At 38.1% G+C, this 22,923-nt stretch overlaps 1 protein-coding gene and 1 non-coding gene across 20 annotated transcripts in view; both read left to right on the plus strand.

Moving 5' to 3' along the window:
* Positions 1 to 22,923, plus strand: part of TBC1D5 (TBC1 domain family member 5) — a 247,210-nt gene that overhangs the window by 132,359 nt on the left and 91,928 nt on the right. For 10 of the 19 annotated variants that reach the window (XM_088654076.1, XM_060280685.2, XM_060280683.2 and 7 more), the window contains 8 exons: positions 801 to 890; positions 983 to 1,054; positions 3,979 to 4,046; positions 6,357 to 6,459; positions 15,222 to 15,310; positions 16,532 to 16,585; positions 16,693 to 16,762; positions 17,802 to 17,974. In XM_088654076.1, the coding sequence (XP_088510202.1) occupies positions 801 to 890; positions 983 to 1,054; positions 3,979 to 4,046; positions 6,357 to 6,459; positions 15,222 to 15,310; positions 16,532 to 16,585; positions 16,693 to 16,762; positions 17,802 to 17,974 (719 nt within the window). The remainder of the gene's footprint in view (positions 1 to 800; positions 891 to 982; positions 1,055 to 3,978; positions 4,047 to 6,356; positions 6,460 to 15,221; positions 15,311 to 16,531; positions 16,586 to 16,692; positions 16,763 to 17,801; positions 17,975 to 22,923) is intronic. The other 9 variants (XM_088654079.1, XM_088654084.1, XM_088654078.1 and 6 more) reach the window with 1 other exon arrangement.
* On the plus strand, positions 4,244 to 4,317 carry TRNAR-UCU (transfer RNA arginine (anticodon UCU)). Its single transcript has one exon. It is a non-coding gene; the product is annotated as a tRNA-Arg (tRNA).

Below are 22,923 nucleotides of genomic sequence, written 5' to 3' on the forward strand. Positions count from 1 at the left end.
TTCACTTGGACATGCTTCATTGTGAAATTTTTGATCAAAGTTGCATTTTTTTGCTGAAAGTGCAACTAATCTTTAAGATATTTAGTCAGGATTTATCAGTCACCCCTGCTTTTAAAAAAGTTCCGTATATCATTTTCTTTTTATGGGATGAGACTATAAGAACCCTAAGCAACCTTCCTGCAGGATTGGGTTAAGCAAAGTAGGAGGAGCTGCTCAGGTCAATTGCCAACAGGCAAGGAAGTATGTAGAGCTGACAAGTGAAGCAAAATATACCAAAGATACTGCAGAAGTGAGAATTATTAAAGAGGATCCTGTTTGATGGCTTAACATCTTTGGCAGATGCCTTTCAGTGACTCCTTTGAACATGCAGAGCCTAGGGCTTGCCGATCAGAAGGTCGGCGGTTCGAATTCCTGTGACAGGGTGAGCTTCCGTTGCTCGGTCCCAGCTCCTGCCAACCTAGCAGTTCGAAAGCACGTCAAAGTGCAAGTAGATAAATAGGTACCGCTACAGCGGGAAGGTAAACGGCGTTTCCGTGTGCTGCTCTGGTTCGCCAGAAGCGGCTTTGTCATGCTGGCCACATGACCTGGAAGCTGTACGCCGGCTCCCTCGGCCAATAACTCGAGATGAGCACCGCAACCCCAGAGTCGGTCACGACTGGACCTACTGGTCAGGGGTCCCTTTACCTTTACCACATAATACCAAAGCTCCAAATTACAAATATGATTCTGTTTAGAAAGTGTCATTACATCAATATAACTCGTTTGTCTTTCTAACCAACCGATGTTTCATTGATCTGCAGCTGTTTCTGAATGTTCTCCCCTCTGACAGAAATCAATGGATCAGTAAAACAACAAAATTAAGAACACTGTATAACAAGATTAAAGAAATAGTAAGTTGAACCCAGACATATTTCCTTCCCTCTGCCTCAATATTTTCCGCATGTCTAATAGAGAATCTAAAGGTCTTAATTCCTATTCACAGCATATTACAAATCCTCGAAAAGCTGGACAACAAGACTTGATGATCAACAACCCACTTTCACAGGATGAAGGGGTAATTATAACTTATTTTATATTATATCCAGAGCCTGGAATAAAACCTTCAGTGCTCTTCATCAAGTAAAGAGTAGAAGAATCCTTGATAGGGACAACTAATCCAAAAGAGATGAAATGAGGTTGCAGACCTTGACAATGAAAATACTGGTACCTTAGACACTAACAGTTCTTTATCTGAAAATGCTGCAACCCAGGTACTGTCAGCTTGTGGATGGTTTTCTTCTCGAGGAGCAAAATTCCTGCTCTCATGGTGAACTCAGTAATACTGCTTTGTACTACATTATAGGGTAAAGTGTGCATTGTACAGCCAGCTGAGATGTCACAGTCAAAGGAGATAGTGTCAGTTCGGGTGGTTAACATGCGTTCTCCTGATCCAAAGGAAAGGAGATAACACCAGGGCTTTTTGTCATGTGGAATTCACCAGAATTCAGCTCTGACACCTTTCAGGTGGGTGCCATTGCCATTCTAAAGAGAATGTGGGAGGCAATCACCATGAGTTCTGCCACCTCTTTTTCAAGAAAAATAGCACTCGATAACACAGTTTACATCTTAAATGTATCATGGCCTACCATCATAGTTCACAGTACTTTTGACACTGTATGGTGGTGTGACAAGCACAGTGTTATTGTTTGTTCCCATAGTTGCCTGAAGTGGATAGTAGCTCAAGGATGTGACTAAATCTGGAATTTCAGTAGGAAAGGATCTGTACGTTCATCATGTAAAAAAATAATATTCTATCAGCCAACCCTTCAAACTTAACACCTAACATCAAAATAGGAAATAAGATCTAAAAGGGGGGAAAGGAAATAAAAACACTTAAAACCATAAAAAAATTAGAAATCATAGGCTTGGATCAGATTAAATTAGTCATGCTTTCTTCTTCTTTGGTGATCACTCCTAGCCGAGTAAGATTGTCTTCCATGAATATATGGAATAGTGTGTCCATAGGTTACTATGGAGGCCAATTATGGAGTCACACATCCTTCCACAGTGGGGACTTAGGTTTCAAACAGGAATTGATCATGGTGAGGATTTGCCAAATGTGCCTTCCTCTTGGACATGCTTTAACCTCACTTAAATCAGTGGGACAAGTTAGTCATGACTACTATAAGGGATAATTGCCAATGATCCAAGTTTATGAGAGTTCAACAACATATGGAAGATGCTGCATTGGCTACCACTGAACTATAATATGATTAGCTAGGGAAAAAATAGCTAAATTCAACATCTAAAAGTTTGACATAGACCAGGGTCCAATTTCAAAAGATTCCTAAGTGGATTTTTTGAGGGCCTACTTGGCCCAAGCATCTAATGTCAGGTTGACAACCATTAAGCAAGGGGGTGTTTAATCCTTCAAGCCTGTTGCAGTATCTGCATCATCCAGCAGCCAGCATTGTGTGAACTCACTCCCTTATCACTCCCAATATAAATACACAGTTTTATGCAAGCTATAGATGTTCTTTTTTCCATTTGCATCTAGTGAATTTTTTTTTGTTCAGCTTCTATTCAAATTCACCTTTAGGTCCACTATTCAAGTAGCCAAGTGAACCAAGCCTATGGCACTTGATATAGCATCTCTAAACAGACAAAAAGGGAGCTGAAGATGCTCTTCTCCAAAAGTGGAGCATGCTGAGTATTCATCACTTTCAGCTGATGATGTCTTGATGAGCAAGAGATCAGAGCTGGGACTTTGTTTCATTCTCTCCGAGAGTTGCCACCTGTTCTTATTCATTTAAAATAAATGTTAGTCATCAGCTCTTTTATTTAAACATTTCTGCAATTTTAAAAACAGCTGAATATACCATGATTAATTCTTCCAGTGAATATCAAGTGGAACCAATAATGTTGATACTTGCATGTTGAACTAGCATGTCATATTATTTTTAAAGCAACATACAGTGCTTCGAGGGCGATCTTGGACTCTCCAGTGACCACGTACCCACAGACATTTTGGGAAACTTCTCGCTTTCTGTTACAGTAGTTTCTAGTGAACTAAGCCATTTTATTTATGCTTTGCGTGAATACTGATCAGGGCCTTCTGCAAATGTTTGCAGCTGTAGAATTGTTAAAATATCTCAAGAATGGCTGTTGGCCTTAATTGGACAATACAGTTATTGAGCAGTTCTGTAAATGTTTTGTTATAGATTCACCATCACATTGATTTAAACATGGCAAGAGACATTTGGCTGTCACCAAAGAAAGAAGCCTTGCCTCCCCTCTTCTTCTTTTCCCTAGTCAAGGGCAGGAGTAGTGACTCTCCAGCTATTATTGGACTCTTAAATCCCAACAACCCTGACCAACATGACCTGGAGATGGAGTCCAGCTAATTCTGAGGGTCCACAGATTAGCCACCTCTGGTCTAGGAATACAAAGCATGTGGTGTGACATCATTGCATTGCAGCTTTCCTTTTCCCCACAAAAAACAACCTGTAATGTATATCTGCATGTAAAAGTCACAATTTAGTGGTGCAGAAAACACACCAGAAATGTTTAGCATTACAACTTCTAATGTTTTAATGTATTTATGCAAACAGAAAATAAGAGGGGGACCTATGATAATATTAGGTTCCATGGCATTTAGCTCAGTTGGCTAGAGCGTGGTGCTGATAATGCCAGGGTTGTAGGTTTGATCCCCATATGGGCCCCCCGCTTATTCGTGCATTTCTGGGGGTGGACTAGAGGACCTTCAGGGACTTTTCCAACTCTATGATTCTAAGATAGAAAAAAGCCAATCGTGTGTGGCTTTTTTTAAAAAAAAATGCAGCTTGATCAAAAGGAGAAAAACTCCCAAAGTCTGATATTCGCTAATATTGCCTTCTTTTAAGCAGCCCAAATGCAACGTTTCCAATTTGTACAAACTTTTTACATAGACCATCAATTTTATTACATGTTTCATGTGAATGTCTGCCTGCCCTTTTGCAGAGTCTTTGGAACAAATTTTTCCAAGATAAAGAACTTCGAGGAATGATTGAACAAGATGTGACAAGAACGTAAGTGCTGTGAAACATTAATACAATTACAATACTGTAGTTAGCATTGGCTGTAAGGCAACATTCAGCTCCCCTACACGGTATTATTTATCATTCTATATTTATTTATATACTGCTTTTCAGTTGGACCTCAGAAAACATTTACATAAAAATGTTAAAACAATCAGCAGCAGTTAATTAATGCTGTACTGTCAAGAGCTTGTGGTAGCTCAGTTGGTAGAGCATGAGATTTCTAATCTCAGGGTCGTGGGTTCGAGCCCCACGCTGGACAAAAAGATTCCTGCATTGCATGGGGTTGGACGAGATGGCCTTTGTGGTGCCCTCCAACTCTACCATTCTATGGTTCGAAGACATTTACAAGGGAAAAGTCTTTTTGAAAGCTAGGGCAAGGTGGTGGTTGAATCTCATTCTCTCCTTCCCTCAGAACAAGAGGATACTTAGATAGCCCTTTGGTGAAGGGTAAGGAAAGGTACGGCCACCTCAGCTGGAATTCCTGAAACTAGATGGTGGCCAGCTTTTGCTTCCCTTTTTCACCTCCAAAAATAAAATCTGACTGATAAGCTGGTACTTGTTGGCAGAGATTATGCACGTGAGTTCAGTAAAAGGCGGTAGTGGGCCAGATCCAGCATGCAGGCCCATACATTTATTTAAATAGTTTTTCAAAGTTCTAAATCACTTTTGAGGGGAAATCTGGTCTTCATAAGAATTTAGAGCAGTTCTTTGGAGGATACAGTATGGACATGATGGTTGCCCAAGAGAATGACAGGCACTTAAAGAAAAATACAATATTCAAAATAATCTAGATCAATAAGGGAATATTTTCTCTCTTGGTTTCGAATCCCAAACAGACATCTTGGAGATATTGAAGTGGGCTTATTGTAAATTAATATCACAAGGTATTGCGTGTGTTTTTTTAATGGTTTCAGTGAGAAAGAAAAAGAATGAGAGGAACTGACAGATCTTGTGACTAAATTATGTTTATAATACAAGATTGAACAGATGATTTTCTGTAATTCTTAACACTTAATCAATAAAAAGTGATGTGTAATTAGTGAGAAATGTCATTCATCTAGAGGAATTTAGCATTTCTATTTTTGTGTATTGCTTTCCTACTGTCGGAGATGCTTTTAAAAGTGTTCCTTATTACCATTGTAATTATTCTTTCATCTCTTTAGCCCTTAGGTCATTCCTGTTAAGGAACTTATCAAAGCTAGAACTCAGTTCCGTAAAATATTTTGTCAGAATTAGAACAATGATTGCACTGAGTAGCTCCAATTCATCTCAATTACTTCTTATATGGCATGTTACTTTTCCAGTTGTAGCATCACTCTTTACTGTTATTTGAGATGAGAAAATAGTTTGCATGAGTTTTACAATGCAAAATTAATTTTGATACCTTTTCCATTTATAGAATTGGTAGGCAAAAAAAAAACAATGCACAGGAAATATTGACAGCCCTTATTGCTTTATTTTGTATGACAGTGCCAAAGCAGTATTTTCAAATGCATTTATGCTGTTAGATGTATAATTAAAATCTGAGTATGCTTTCATGTTAATTTTCACAGATGGTATTTTTTGTTTTTAAATGGGAATGGTTCAGGATGTTTAAGATTATATAACTAAGTTATAATTGGGGAATTAAAGTTTGGATAGTTGTGCTAGTTAATGGAGGCATTGTAAAAAGAATGTTACACTCACTTTGGCATAGATTCAGTGTACTATTTACAAGGTCTAGATGACTGGTTAGTTTTTATGAACTAACTGAAGGAACTCACAAAGTTGCTTCTTAACTAGAATTCATTTTATGTGTGTACTCACAGGGAGAGAGGGCAAGATTTTCTTTCTGAATCTTCTACTTGCCCTGTCCCCTGATTCTGACCGGACGTTTGCTTGGAAGCAAACACAATTTATTTCTGTTGAACTTGCTTCCAAGTAAATGTGAACAGGCTGCCATCATTCTATGTCTGACTGTGTCCTTATATAACTGATATTTTTATTCTTTATTGCTGTTCTTTCATTTGTATCTCACACAAACCACATGTCGATGCAGTTTTGCTCACAGCTGATATTACTCTCAGAAATCCACCTGTGTAAAACAGTGGAATATTCTAAGTAATATAGTTAATAACATGTCATTTATAACAATATTTAAAAGATAAATATTATACCTGTAAGAGCTTTGTGGAGTGGAAGAAAGATAAAAGATTGTAAGACTGCTTTTTAAAAGACTGGGAATCAGGAAACCGAAGACATATTAGTAAGCTTTGTGGTGTATGTATAAGTGATGTATTTTTCTTTTTTCTTTTTCAGGTTTCCTGAAATGCAGTATTTCCAAGAAGAGAATGTGAGAAAGATTCTTACAGATGTTCTTTTCTGTTATGCTCGGGAAAATGAGCAGTTACTTTACAAACAGGTAATGAAACTATCGTACAGGTGGTATCCATTGCCTCAACGTTTTCCCCCTGCTACATGCTTGACAATTGATTGAACAATAATATAGGTTTTATTATCTCCAAAGTTGTGTGTGATGGCTCAGGCAATCAAAGAACTGCTTGTTAGCTGTGTGGTAAAGAAAGCAAACCATTCAGGCACATATGCTCCCTTCTCAAGATAAGACATTCCCTCAGATTGTTTTCTTCAATGCTGTTAAATCCTACTTCCAACTTTTTAAAGGTTAAAAACTTTTTATTACTTATTAACTAATGAAAGCTTTATCTGCTGCTCTTCATAAATTTAAATAAGGGACAATTGTTTATCTTCTGCAAATTGAATAGATCAAGACTAACAACAGATTCCTATAGATGTCAATTCAGAAGTAAATCTCATTAAATTTAGTAAACCTTACTCCCAGGTGAGCTGGATAAGTTTATCTTGAGTCTCACTGAAATTAATAGGATGTTAGTTGTGACCTAACTGCACTCATATTGATTTCAGTGAGAGCTAAGTGTAAGTAACTTTGTCTGAATCCAACCCAAAGTATGGACTTGTTTACTTCAACTTTAGCAATCAAGTAGTCAAGTAAAAAATAAATGAATGAATGACATTTTGTCTGTCCATGGAACAAGAGAATACCATGGAATATGATGGAAGCAATTAAAGATATATTTACCAATAGTGTACAAGGGCTGCAGACTTGCAGAAAAAAAGTTTGAAACAGATTACTACTGTAGTGAGAAAAAGACTTTTCAGCACTGTTCATGTTAGGCCTGCAGAAATGATACAAATGTAAATGTAAATGATACAAATTTACATTTGTAAATTCAGTAGATCTTTTTAATTAGTGTGTGTCATGTTGAAAATATAAAAGCTTTCAAGCTGAGCATACACTTCGGAAGAGTTTTAACAATCTTAAGATGATTCTTCCGGAGTAAGTTGCTTGAAAAGTCTGAATGTGAATTTATCTGGCAACAGTTTTTTTAAAAAAATAATAATGTTCGCAGCCACAGGCTAAGTTGTATAGTTGAGTAGAAGTTGTTTATCAACAAAGCTAATTTAACTTTAAATGCATACAGTGAAGCATATTGGTTCCCAGCTATTCTGCAACACATAGTATCTTCATCATTTTAGTTCTGTAGATTTCTACCCTCTGAATCAGGTATATGCCCTCCAAATGTTGTTGGATTACAACTCCCATCATCCCAGACCATTGGCCATGCTGGCTGGGGCCTATGGGTACTGGAGTCCAGCAATATCTGGAGGGTATCAGGTTGGGGAAAGCCGCAATAGCGGATTCCTAGTGTTGATTCCTAGTATGTGGACCGAGAACTCCCAGAAGTTCAAGCTGGATTTCAAAGAGGCAGAGGAACCAGAGACCAAATTGCAAACATGCGCTGGATTATGGAGAAAGCTAGAGAGTTCCAGAAAAACATTTGCTTATGTTTCATTGACTACACAAAAGCATTTGACTGTGTCGACCACAGAAAACTATGGCAAGTTCTTAAATAAATGGGAGTGCCTGATCATCTCATCTGTCTCCTGAGAAATCTCTATGTGGGTTCAATTTGCAAAATCCAGAGACAAGTATAATTAGAGCCTTGGAAGTGATTCAGGAGTTCGGACAGTTGGCAGGATTTAAATTAAATAAAATAAAGACTAAAGTCTTAGGTAAAAATTTATCAATAGATTTATTTATTAATATATATTATATAATTAATAATATTAATTTATTAATAGATTACAGAATATTACAGGGTTGACATTTGTGAAGAAGGTGAAGTACCTGGGGGTGAATATGACTGTAAAGAATATCAATTTGTTTAAAAACAATTATGAGAAATTATGGAAAGAGATAAAATATGACTTAGAAGGATGGTCAAATTTGAAGTTACCTATTATGGGCCGTATTTCTGTTATAAAAATGAATGTATTGCCAAAGATGTTGTTTTTATTTCAAGCATTACCTATTGTTGATAATGTTGGATGTTTTAAGGAATGGCAAAAGGTATTATCAAAATTTGTCTGGCAAGGGAAAAAACCAAGAATTAAGTACAAACTTTTAACGGATGTTAAGGAAAGAGGAGGCTTTTCCCTGCCAGATCTGAAGTTGTATTTCGAAGCAGCAGCCTTTTGCTGGTTAAGAGAATGGTTTGTATTAGATAATGATGATATACTGGACTTGGAAGGACACGATAATGCATTTGGTTGGCATGCATATATATGGTATGATAAAGTTAAGGTCCATAAAGGCTTTAAAAGTCATATTATTAGAAAATCCTTGTATAACGTATGAAATAGGTATAAAGATTTGCTAGACCCCAAAACACCCAGGTGGATTTCACCAGCAGAAGCTAAGACGCAGAAAAGATTGAATATGTCAACAAAATGGTTGAAATACAGTGATATTCTAATGGAGGAAGGTGATCAAATGAAGTTAAAACCTTATGAGGTGTTGAACAGTAGAGTAAATGATTGGTTACAATATCATCAAATCAATGAAATGGATAAAATGGATAAAAAAGTTGGTTTTCAAATGAAAAAGTCTAAATTGGAAACAGAATTGTTAGATTCAAAAAGTAAGAATATAGCAAAAATGTATAATTTATTATTAGAATGGCATACAAAAGATGAGCAAACAAAATGTGTGATGATTAAATGGGCAAATGTTGTCCAACAGACTGCTGAACTAGATGGTCCATCAGGTTCTTCTTATGTCCTTACATTTTTGTGATGCTATATATGGCTCTCCCCCTCCTCATCTTGTCCTCACATCCAACTCTGTGGGTTAGGTTGGGGTGAGAGATGGTGACTGGCCCAGGGTCACCCAATGAGCTTCATGGCTGAGGTGAGATTTAAAACCCTGGTCTCCCAGGTCCTAGTCTAGCTCTGTAGCCGCTATATCACACTGGGTATCCCACACAATAACCTCCCGTGCAGATTGTCAGCCTGGTTTCACTCTGCTATCCAACCATATAAAACATGGGCTGAGTATATGAAAAAATGGTGTACTTGGAACATTATAACTTGGTGAAGCATGAGGAAAATATTAGGTAAAATATTGTCTATGTAAATATTATCTGAAGCGGACTTATTTGATCCAACCCATTAGTCACATGAATAATTGAAAATTGCCTTGAGGAGCTGTGATGTGGGGCATTCCTTAAAGAGATGAACCCAACTTGCTTATTTCAGGGAATATAACCAATTTCTACAGAAAGAGAGAGTAGCACAAGAATCACACTCTGAGTAAATTAACAGGCAAATAATATTTCCTCCTTTGGTACAGCTTAACTGTCCTCTTCTTGTGCTTATAGATCCTTTACAAAAAATAATAATACCTTACTGCATAAGGCTTTGAGTATTTAGTCAAATCAGGTTTTTTTTAAAAAAAACTTTGAGTTTCCTCACAAGCTGTTAAAGCTATTATTTTGTTCTAGGTGACACCCCGTTTAACATAGACCATATTGTTAATAGTTATGGGATTTTATTGAATTAATGAGACTGTTATCATGTTGTAGAATGTCTTGCTGAGTTAATTGAAACTGCAGAGATTATATAAATGGTATTAATGAACTTTGACTGCCTTGTGCCTCTGCTTTAATAAAGACTGCTTGGTGGGCTAAATGAACATCGGCAGATAAAAGAACAGGTTCAATTTCGTGAGCCTACAGGCTGTTAACAAAGAAAACTTTTTCACCTCTGTTTTTGAAGAGTGTCATTTCCACATTGCAGTGATTTTAGAAGATGGCTGATCTAGGGCTAAAGGGACTGGATAAAACACTAAATATATCTGCGCTGAATACTTGTACTGAATAAATTAATAACTGCACTTAAAAACTAACAAATTTTAACTACAACAGTAAAGAGTGGTGCTCTATAAATTTGAAGTTTTTTGTGGGTTTTTTTTTTACTTTTATTAATTTCAGTGCCACTTCCTGCTTTGACTTCATTGGCCTTGATTATTCTACTGGATAGGTTGACTGTCTTAATTCAATCTAATAATATCATAGAGCCATAGAATTGTAGAATTGGAAGGTACCCTTAGGATCATCTAGTCCAACCCCCTGCAATGCAGGAATCTTTTGCCCAGCGTGGGGCTTGTGAACCCATGACCCTGAATTAAGAGCTGCATGCTCTAGTGACTCAGCTATCCCAGCAGTGAGCTGTATATAAATTAATTGTTACTTAATTGATTTAATTAATGTATAGCTCACCGCTGGGATAGCTCATTAAGCTATACCTTAATGCCACTGCTTCATAGAATTCCCTACATTCAAGATGTATGGCACTGATGGCATCAGGCCTGCGGAATGCTTCTCTATGCTCATTTGCAAACCTATGCACTCCAACATTGTGCCTGAATCCTGCAAAAAGTCAAACGGAGCAGCATTTTTGCCTCTTATTCAGCATTTTGGCACTGTTAACAGTGATTCTCAATGTCAGTTCATGCAAGGCAGTCTCAAACAAACCTTGAGTTGCATCCATTCACTGCACCTTTGCATGGCTGATGGAAAGGTTTTGATGATGTAGTGGTTTTTACTGAAGCTTAGTGCATGTTGGCTGACTTGTTGGAAGGAATTTTGGAGAAGAAAATTGGACTACATTGGAGTATAGGAGCGGGGAAAGCCCTTGATTCGCTGAAAGAGAGAAAATTGTGTTAGAGAAGGCATGGGTGATGCCCCTGTTGTTTTTAAATAGAAAAGCTGGGGTGCAGTCAGCCCTCGATGGGATTTACAATGCTTTTAATGAATGAGGATGATATCCAATGAGGAGAGGCGGTTCTGTGAAAGAGCCAGCCTGCTGTTTGTTTGGATTGCACTATTTTTAGAAAAATTACTACTTTTAACGCTTCACACTCCCCTCTCTCTCACTGCAGTGCAAACAACAATTTTCTAGCAGAGACTGATGGAGAGATGCCACAACCCAGCAGCAAAAAGGGTTAAATGCTGTTCTTTGCCAGAAAGCTGTTAATGCTTCCTGTAAACTTTGAAAACAACACAAGGCTAACTTAATTTCCATTCAGTCAGTACCATATATTATTTGGCAACAAATACATTGTTGCCATTTTTACTTAGCAGACCCCTGTTGCAAAAGCAATTGAAGGGCTATTTCAGGCACCCCCAAACTTCAGCCCTCCAGATGTTTTGAACTACAATTCCCATCATCCCTGACCACTGGTCCTGTTAGCTAGGGATCATGGGAGTTGTAGGCCAAAACATCTTGAGGGCTGCAGTTTGGGGATGCCTGGGCTATTTACTTCAAATCCATCTGATTTGTGTATTTTCTCAGAACATTTTAGGCTGCAATCCTATGCACACATTTTGTTAAGTTATTTGTGTTAATTGTATCCAATGTGTTCCTTAAACTTCTTAGGGTGCAGTCCTAACCACACTTTCCTAGGGGTAAGCAATCCTGAACCCAGCGTAACTTACCTCTGAGTAAATATGGATGAGGTCAGCGGGTTATGCAGTGAGGTGCTTACAGGTTGCACAGGAAGGCCAAGAAACATTCAGATCCTTCTGTGGCTCCCAACATTTTGTGATGGGCCATACTCCCCTTATGATGGAGTTGTATTCAATATTATTGTATATTTGAACAGCATAATATATTGTGACCAAAACTGTATATACTGCCAGTGATACGGCAGTCGCAGTGTCATAATCTTCCAAGGAAATTTTTCCTTTTCATACATTCATTAGTAACAGTGAATGGATGACAACTGCAAACACATTATAAGGCAAGCTTGTCAGTCAGTTTCAAATATTTTGTTTTCTTTACTGAATACAAGTAAAATAAAAATGCTAAATTAAATTAAACTAGGGCATCACAAAAAATTCTGATGCAACTGAATTTCTTCTAATGCAAATTATCCTGTGCGAATTATCCTGATTTGCATAGGACCCCCCCCCCCCCCGCGCCCAAAAAAGTTCTGATTCAAAATATTCTGGAAAACACACATCACAGCATACTGCACATAGAAATGTCACTGTATATCAAATTGCTTTTGATTTGATTTAAAAATACACTGTGGTCATTGTATTCTGAGAAATTACATGCCATATTTAAATTCATGAGATGTAGACCTAACTGGTGTATCATTGCAACATATAACTTTGAAAGCTCCTCTTTCAAAACATAAAGATATGTTTATTATGCCAGAAATGTTACAAAGAAGGAACTAAAATTGTAATTTCGCCACCCGCACAGTCGTCTCTTTCTCTCTTTTTGCATTTCTGCCTCCACCTTAACCCCTTAGCACAATTCGGTTGATACCCTCATTATTTTATCTATTGCCATGTTCCAGATTATCTTTATACTGTCAGGTTGAATGGCAAACCCATTTTGGGGGTGGCTCTGTAGTGCAGCTGATAGAAATTCCCTCTTCCTGAGAGCTACCCTGGTGTTGTAGGTAGCTTGGCACTTGGCCCTTGTTGCTGGAGACCTGAATTTGAAAACTTTATAGCAGAATGCTAGGGTAAGGCTAAGCAAGATACACCGTGGCAGAGCATTTTCTGCACATGAACTGAACACATATTACTGCCATAAGCCCTGAGGAGACATCCTAAATGGGCCAGTTGGATCAGGACAACAGGTGGCAGAAGCTTGAAGAGCTAGAGTCTGATGATCCAGGGGAGGCCTCCAGTGGGTTGGATGGGCCTCATCTGGTCCCTAGGAAGTCTTGGTGTTTACTGAGGCTTGAACCACAAAGCCAGATCATGGAAGCTCTGGCCTAACAATGAGGTAGAGTGAAGCAGCCGTCTCAGACAGCTGGATCCAGAGAGGGGCGCAGCTTGCTTCCACCCACATACTGCTGCCCACCGCTGGTTTCCCACGAGAAGCGCCTCTCCATTGAATTCTGTGGGCAGTTCCCTGCCTGCCTGGCAAAAACCCTTGGAAGAGACCAATCAGTGGTCAGTAGCAGGAATAGCAGAGGCCACCAAGTGTCCGGGCATCAGCCATTGGGCACCCCTAGCAATGCCTCTCTTGCTCCTAGTGACTCCGCCTCCCTCCTTTTCTCTCCCTGGCTTCCTTTGAGCTGACTGTTGTGGCACTTCTGCTTTGTCTGCTACCTTTGCCTCCTGCTCCTCCCTCCTCACCTAGCAAATAGCATGGAGCTGCTGCCCTGCACCCCCACTTCTCTCCAGGGTAAGGTCCTCCTCCATGCCCACCCTGGGATACACCCTGGGCTGTAAAATGATGCCTCTGAGCATGTACAGAAAGTTCTTCTGGGCTACTCCAGCAATGCCCAGGAGTGCTGCTCAGGTTCCCTGAAAGGGAGGGGCCCATGGGAAGTAGGTATGTTTGCTGTGGAGCCCTTGGGGGTTGCCTTCCTCTGTCCCCCCCCCAACCCCACATTCCTCTAGGGCTGGTTTTTAAGCAGAGGTTGGATGGTCATCTGTCATGTATGATCTAGCTGAGATTCCTGCATTGCAGTTGGGTGGACTAGTTTACCCTTGAGATTCCTTCCAACTCTACAATTCTATGATTCTATGTGGCTAAGTAATAGTGAAAGAGTATGACTGAATAGTGCTAATCAAAACTAAGTCTCCCATTGTACCTGATAGTTGTTTGACCTGTTCAGTTGTGACCAATGCCCCACCAGCTTCTGCTGAGCCAAGCTTTGTTTTATTAACAATGCTGGGATTCTCAAAGGTATTATAGGAGCTAGATGCCCAGTCATTATTGATTTCATTTTCTTATCCTAGCATATCTGTTCATAAGCAGTCTTTCCAATATGACCTCAAGATATTTTTACGACTGAGTATGCAAGTTACCGGAATGAGCAGAATTTAGAGAAGGTTTAAACTTCTCTTTTGCATTCAAAAGAGTGCATTTAATATTATGAACTAGCGACAATTTAAAAGTGAAAAAATAAAAAGATGTGCTCAGCCTACCCGATATACAAATTTACTCTTTCCACTCTTTTTATTCTAAACATTTTTTTTAAAAAATGACAAGTTTTATATTATCTCTTTCCAACCTTTCAGAGTACCTTCTGCTTTTAATATTTACATTTAAACATACACATGAAGGAAAATTATTTTTGTCTGTAACATTAAAGAAAGGACTATCAACCAAGGACCCCAATTTCTTGCCATTTCTTCTGAAGCATTTTAGATGCATATAACCAAAGTTGTGATACTGTGTTGGTTAACTTGTTTAAAATGAATAATTTTCTTTTGAGCAAATTTAGCCAATAGGCCTAGCTGATCTGCTTAACAGGGTTAAGAAGGAAACGGGCCCCATCCTATGTGACATTATCCATTACAGATATGGAATTTTCATTTTAGCTGAGTGAATTGGAATGTATTTCTCTTAGGTTCCTTCTAATCCCATTTTCTAAGAGTACCGGTATGTAAATAATTATGTACTTTATAGCAATCATTGATGTTCCAGTTTTGGGAAACAATTTTTGATACCTTCTCAGTTATCCTATATCCTTCACAAGATAGCTCCTAACTGCCCAATGTTTAAGTAAAATAATTATTCACATAGATATTGATGTAACTACTGAGTAATGAATTGTGGTCTGCTGACTTTTTGTTCCATTTAAAATAAAAAAACAGATGGAGTTCCTGTCTATATAGAAGAGTAAACAAATTAGTATTAGTTTCATTTACAATAAAACAATTAGATAGCCATAATTTTTATGCTAAGACAACTTTTTATGGCTTAATTGGTGCTGATGTAGAAATCCCAGGCATGTGAAATAAAGTCTTGATTTTTGTTTTCCTGTAGGGAATGCATGAACTCCTCGCACCAATTGTCTTTATTCTGCATTGTGACCACCAAGCTTATCTACATGCAAGTGAAGCTGCACAGCCAAGGTGGGTACCTTGCATTTCTCCATACAAAACAAATTATTAGGGTATTGATCTCAAGTAGTATGTGGATCAACAAGCACCACGTGCAGTTTGCAATGTGGCGACTGCTGCAAATGTAAATAGTCAAAAGCCATGTTTCAACAATGACATGACAACAGGTAAAAGACATACCAGTACTACACTTTAAAGAGAGGTCTGTTAACCTGGTCCAGACGCCTTTTAGTCCTCTGTATCCCCAAGGTAGGAAATTCTGTTGGTGGAAAAAGGCTTATGTAGTAAGGAGATAAGAAAGAGCCCAGCTAGATCAGGCCAAATGCCCATCTAGTCCAGCATCTTGTTTTGTTTTGCTTTATTTATTTATTTATTTAACAAAAAACAAAACAAAAACAAAAAAATCAATATACTGCTTGATTGTAAACAACAACAACAACCCTCTAAGCAAGTTACCCTCCCAGCTGAGGATCATTACTGGTATCAACAGCCATTTGTTCCGCAGGGTGAGAGGGGAAGGTCTTCATATACAGCGTAGGATATGCAAACTGCTGTTGCACAAAATAGCATATGGATCATTAGAGTGTTTTATCATTGCCAGGGTCCAAACAACCCCTTATGCAAGCACTTCAGCATGCACAAGGGGCTGCAGCAAGAAGTAGGATGGGACATTTGCCAGCGCATGTGGTGTTCCACACATAGCGTTTTGGATCCTGACCAATGTATGCAGGAAGAAAGTGTCAAGGTTTTTCAAAGTAACAATGTTTTGTGCATATTACCGCCACTTATTTCCTTCTAGAGCTGTAACCAGAGAAGAAAATGGATAAGAGGTGTCGGCACTGATTAATTGCTGCTAAAATGTGATAAAAATAGATTCTATTAAAATAAATTACTGCTTTGATAATTGTGTATTTGACCAGTAACAATATTTTTTTGTTTTCAACGAACAGTGATAGATTGTGGAGTGATCAATTATTCTGGATCAAGCATATTCAAATAATACATTGTGGCACCCAGTAATTTGTTATTTGGAATAATTAGATGGTTACTTCATTGTAGTGCAGACAAGGCAGCTAATTTGTTTTTGATCTTTGGAGAGAGTAAGGACTTCATTTGTCTTCGGTGGAGTTACTTTTTTAATTACAAAGGCTAGTTGTACTTACTTGCAGTTCTTCTATAACTTAGCTTAAAATTTTCCAGAAATAAACCTCTAAATGTTTTTGTTATTCTAAGCAGTGAGGAAATGAAAGCTCTTTTGAACCCTGAATACCTGGAGCATGATGCCTAGTAAGTTTCAATAATTTCATGTTTCTGTTACATTTCTATTGTATTTGTATTATTATTATTATTATTATTATTAATCTTAGTACTAATCAAAAAACTTTTGTCTTTAGTGCTATGTTCATCCATCTTATGAAAACAGCAGAACATTGGTTTTCTACCTATGAGCACGACAGTCAAAAGGTACATGCTGATAAAAATGAAGTACTTTTTGAACTTGTAGAATACGATTATTAAATAACAGAGGTATAATAGGAAATAAGACAGGAGTTAACATTTCTAAAATGTGTTGAAACAAAATCATTGAAGTGTTTTTTCCTGAGGTATCTTGTCTGAGAGCCTCCCCAAACCTTCAGCCCACCTTAACAAATGTAGTGGTGTGGGATCTCTTTAACTGTGGTTAAGTGATAAGAAGTGGACTGTACAATTCTGCATACCCTCTTCTATTAATTAGACGAATGTGTAATTGGATTTTATGGAACCTCCCAACTGTCATTGCAAAATAAGAAATTTTAGCAGTTTCGCTGTTATTCCCCCCCCCCAAATTCATGGTCTTTATTTTGGTGTATTTGGTGTATTTTGATGTCAACCTTCATAGGATAAATTTATACACCCACCCACTAATGAATGTTTGTCTATGAAAAAAAACACCCCTCAGTTGCTGGAGATAATATGCCGGTAATATCTGCATTCCTACAAGTGGATAGTTGTCTGGTTTACCAATCACATTAAACAATAATTAAAAATAAACTATGATTTAAGAAGAATAAGTGCAGGTACATTGTGTTCATCACATGCCTAGTTTGTTCCCCCTCTCCTCTCTTTACTGTGCTGGGAGGGGGCAGGGAAGCGAAGACTGGATTTATGCTACCGGTATGTGTGAACTTGCACTTGTGGTTTGTTTCCCCAAAATAAAGTATGATTGGTAAGCTAAGTAAACCTTGACTTCTGCTCCTGGTTTATATGGAGAGAGAAACATGAGCACTGGTTCGAATGCAATGCTAAGCCAGCCTCAGGTTTGTTTTCCTCCCAGCATATCAAAGATAGGAATGTCAGAGGAGGGAAGTGGGCCTCATAACCTTTTCTCATTAAACCATAGTTTATTTTTAACTGTGGTTTCAGGTTACATATGAACTGGGCCTTTACTAAAAAATTGTATTCAAATGTGCTCTTAATAATATATTTCATTTTACATTTCACTTTGTTACTGTTCTTTCATTAGGAGAAAGATGCAATGATGACACCTGTTCCGTTTGCTAGACCACAAGATCTGGGCCCATCAATTGCTATAGTAGCGAAAGTAAATCAGATTCAAGATCATTTGCTAAAGAAACACGATATCGAACTCTACATGCATTTGAACAGGCTAGAGATTGCTCCCCAGATTTATGGACTGTAAGTCTTTTTTCCATTTATTTTACTTTATGTAGTCGATGTGGATTTTAGTGGAGTTGATTTCTGAGTAATGTATAGTTATTGTGACATTAACCTATGCTAGAAAGTGTGACAGAAGGGACCCCTTCTCATCCCAAGGCTAGACATTTTTCAGTTTAGGGAGGCGCTACAAACTTATCCAACTCCAGTGCTTTTATGTCCACACTTTTGCAAGAGAGGATGGGAGGAAAACCAGAACAACTTGGCCTCACTGATGTAGCCTCCTTGGTTCAAACCCATGTGACCTTATTGGTCCTGCCTCCTTGACCTCCCTACCGGGTCCAGGGACTACTAGCTGCCACTTCAGAAACACTACATTAAAAGCAGGAAAAGAAGCTAAATTATTAATGCTTCAGCTTTTCTGTTTCAGTAGAGGAACCAGTGACATTATCAATGTGGCCAGTGACATTATCAATAGTATGATAGTGGTAATACATAATTAGAAGACTATAGTAGCTATAGTGTTCAACAAGTTCTTGATATTTTCATATCTTTTTAAAATATAGTTTTGAATTAGGCAACATAGACTAGACTCTATAAAACTGGGGGAGATTTATTCATCTTAAGGGAACATTAGGATGTCCTTCTTCTGTTGTTATTACTTAGCAAAAAACATCTTCATAGTGTGTAGGAAAGAAATTCTAGCATCAGCCAGCTGTGTTCTTTTGAAGCATATAAATTCACCTTGCTCATTGCCTATCCTCCGGCAAAGGACTACAGATGGCTACATTAACTAATAGATACTGTTCATATTCCAAATTTTGCAAATAAAGCACCCTAAAAATATAAATGAACATAGATTACATCCCTTATGAATGCTTAATATCTAGTAATGTTTATCTTGTTTAGTATAAAATAATGTATTTTTCTCACAAATATTCCTTTCATTGCATTATTTAAACTTTAAAATACTGTATTATAAATACTGTACATTTACCAGCTTTTTTGCATTCAGAGCATTTCATTAAGAATAAGGCACAAGAGCAAAATGTCACTCTTTTGGAAACCCAGGCTAGACAGCATTGAATAAGATGCATCATGGACAATATTAGAACCTACCTTAATTAGACTTTACAGAAACTATGTATAAGCAAGAAACAAATAATGCTTCAACAAGCACAAAAATGAATAGAGATGTACTGCAGTGGATGCAATTTATGGCAGATTAAAAATGCTAAAATATAAAATGTGTAGTAGTGTAACACTACCACTGACAAACTGGCACAAGACAAATGCTTGGTTCCTCTGTAATGCCAAAGCATGTTTTCACGTTATGTGAATGAACCTTGACCAAACTTTGCGTCCTCATATGCTTCCTCCTCTATTCACATGCTGCAATGACCTCCTACTACTGCAGAATGTAAAGGAGACATTCAGATCAATGTGGGAAGCTGACATTGGGCATTGGGATAGATAGTGGTAATCTGTGGTCTAATGTATGCCTATGGGTTGCAAGTTACCATAAATAGCATAATGTGAAAAAAATAAAAGAAGAAATATTATCAAGTATGATTACTAAAGTAATTATTTCCCAACTAGAGCCTCGTGTGCAGATTAGTGCACAGTCCATTGGAATCTGCTATAGACTACCACTATAACAAAATGTCATTTGGACATTATGGCAACATAAGATAAAGTTGTGAATCACAGGAAAGGATATGGAATCAGAACAATTCTTAAGAGTTGGGAAAGACTCAAATGCAATGATGAGCTAATCTAACTCACCTCACAGAGAACACCCAAAGCCATTGATGGTTGATGATTGAAATAGGTTTTTCCCTAATATACCAAATTTACATTTATGCTTTCCCTTAGTAGATGAGGTGAACAGTTGTCATCAGCCTCTTTCTGTCATTCATCAAAATGCTTGAAAAATGTAGTTACGTCCTTGACAAATAATTCCTGAGGGTACAGCCAACATTCCTTCAGCTTGACTTAATATGGGATAAATGTCTATATTAATTTTCTAAAGTCTTTCACCATGCATCTTGAACTGTAGCACCCAGATCTGAGACTGCTATTCTAAGAGGTATCTAAACCAATGGTGCCAAGAAGAAAATTACTGCTTCTAGGGTCTTGGATGTGGTGTGATTAATACAGCGCCCCCCCCCAATCCAAAATGGTCCACTTGTACTAATGCACCAAATTGTTTATTTGTATTCTGATCATACATAACCTCTGGATTTTTCTCTGCAAAATTGCATCCTTGGAAGCTGGAATTCCACGTTGTTACTGTTTATTTATTTGATTTATTCACTGCTTGCTGCAGAAAAGTCTCTGACCAACTTACAAAGATTAAGAGTCAAAAGGGGCTAGCATAAATCAAAAACAGTACCTTCCTATCAAACCATAAACAAGAAATAGTTTAAAAAACAGCAAAAACTTACTAAATAATGGTGCTGAAACATGTGCTTGATTATGTGTCTTTGCTGAGCAATGGGAAATTGTTGCATATTGACCAATATTATTCAGACGTTGTTGTTTTTATGTATTGCTTATATGCCCAAATGGCTGTAGTCCTTCATGGTTTTTGTAATATCAGGGTGAGACAGACATTCTCCTGGTATGCCCCGTGGAGGACCTTAAGGTCCACAAACAACAATATTCTGGAGATCCCGAGCCATAAAGTGGCTAGACTGGCCTTTACTAGGGCCAGGGGCCAGGGCCTTTTCAGTATTGGCCCCAACTTGGTGGAACGCTCTTTCACAGGAGACCAGGGCCCTGCGGGATTTGTCATCTTTCCGCAGGGCCTGCAAGACAGAGCTGTTCCGCCTGGCCTTTGGGTTGGACTTAGTCTGACCCCTGTGTTTTCCTCCCTCATGGCTTGGATTTATGGACTACTTAAAATCAGGCTGCATTTTAAACTTAAATTTTAAATTTTAATTACTGTATTTTAATCTGTTTTATAATCAATTGCTTTTTATGTTTTATTGTAATTTTATTGGTGTGAGCCGCCCTGAGCCTGGTTTTGACTGGGGAGGGCGGGGTATAAATTATTATTATTATTATTATTATTATTATTCTCCTCCAATCTGCACACTTAACTAATCTGAATGAAGCCTCTCCTCCTCTTTCCTTCCTTAATATATACTAATGAGTTTCTGTGGTGTTTGCCACTCAAGGTTAGATTTGACCAGATGTCTTTGTTGTCCCAAGTGCTGTCACAGAAACACAGGACTTCTAACACTGAGAAGGTTTTTGCTATCCCTTCCCTATCAAATCACCGAAAAATAGTTAACAAATGTAGTAGGTCGAATACAAAAGTAAAATGAAGCCATCCATTCATTATGTTACAGGCTTATAAAAGCTCAATGAATCACTTGTGTAGCCGCTATCCATTTAGGCTGGATTTAAATTAACAATGTTGACAAATGTGTGTCTCCTTATAACTACATATGGCTTGAAGACTTCTTTTGTTGCTTTTACAATATAGTATGATAAAAATATAGTATGGTGAAAATAATAGTGCTATGCAAAGGGCATGTTAAGGGAGAGAACACCTGTTTGTTTCTTTGTTTGTTTGTTTGTTCAACCAAGCACACTTATCCTAGGTAAATTGCCAATCAGAAGGTCAACAGTTCGAATCCCTGCAATAGGGTGAGCTCCCATTGCTCTGGCTCAGCTCCTGCCAACCTAGCAGTTCGAAAGCACACCAGTGCAAGTAGATAAATAGGTACCACTGCGGCAAGAAGGTAAATGGCATTTCCATGCGCTCTGGTTTCCGTCACAGTCCTCTGTGCACCAGAAATGGTTTAGTCATGCTGGCCACATGACCCAGAAAGCTGTCTGTGGACAGACGTCGGCTCCCTCGGCCTGAAAGCGAGATGAGCGCCGCAACCCAATAGTCACCTTTGACTGGACTTAACCGTCCAGGGGTCCTTTGCCTATTACCTTTACTTATCCTAAAGAAAGGCATATACTCATAAATGGGACACTGGCCTGTGGAGATCAGTGTCATCAGCCCTTTCACTTGTACAGTTCATCATTTACTTTGGCTGGCATCTGTATGGGAGTTCTGCTGCTTATCATCAAGATAAGCATAGGCATCCTTGCAGAACTACCAAGTGAGCAAAGGAGCATGATCAACAGTGAGGGAATACCAAAGAGAGTGAGATGGGATGGTTGGAAACATAGGTTAGCACAGTATCTGAGCCTCCTGCACCATGCCAAGGTTTGTGTATGCAAAGTCAAATTGCGAGGAAGAGTTTGGCTTTAGCCACCCACTTTACTTGAAAGAGATAGTTGGGCCTTACACTTGGCATAAGTGCAACGATTCATCCTTTTTTTTAAAAAACAATTATATCCCATTTTCCTGCTTCAGAAGCATTCAAAGCAGCCAACAAAAATAAATACCAAAATGCACCTAAAAACCAACGAAATGTAATAAAAACAATTTTAAAAACAGATGAAGATAAAGCCAGTAGAACAAGCAAAGGGCACAATAGCTGTTGTGTCTGCAAACAAACGAAAAATATTTTAGACAGTGCCAGAAAGTAAGGATAGAGGAGACAGGTGGACATCTCTGTGTCCACAGGCAAAAGCCTGAGCACAATGGCTGAAAATGTCATTTCCCACAACCCCATGTGCGTACTTTAAGATGCTGAGGGTTTGCAGAGCAGAGCCTCAGTCAAAGGCCTTAATTTTTCAAAAGATGTACATATATATCGGGGGCCCAAACTACCATATCTACAATATTTGTAAAACCATCTTTTTACATGCCATTTTGCTCCTTTGTGTTTATAAAATGATCTGCTTATAAAAATGTATAGATGTCTTATTTCCAGATGCAATAAAAGTCAATGAAAGGATTAGATCCTATAAAATGCTGACAGATTGAATATTCAGTGTAATTGTACAGTTATATGAGCTAACAATGATTAATGTCCTAGATTAAATGGTATTTAAATGTT

The sequence above is a fragment of the Zootoca vivipara genome, chromosome 11, assembly GCF_965207765.1.
Source record: "Zootoca vivipara chromosome 11, rZooViv2.hap1.1, whole genome shotgun sequence".
Lineage (NCBI taxonomy): Eukaryota > Metazoa > Chordata > Lepidosauria > Squamata > Lacertidae > Zootoca > Zootoca vivipara.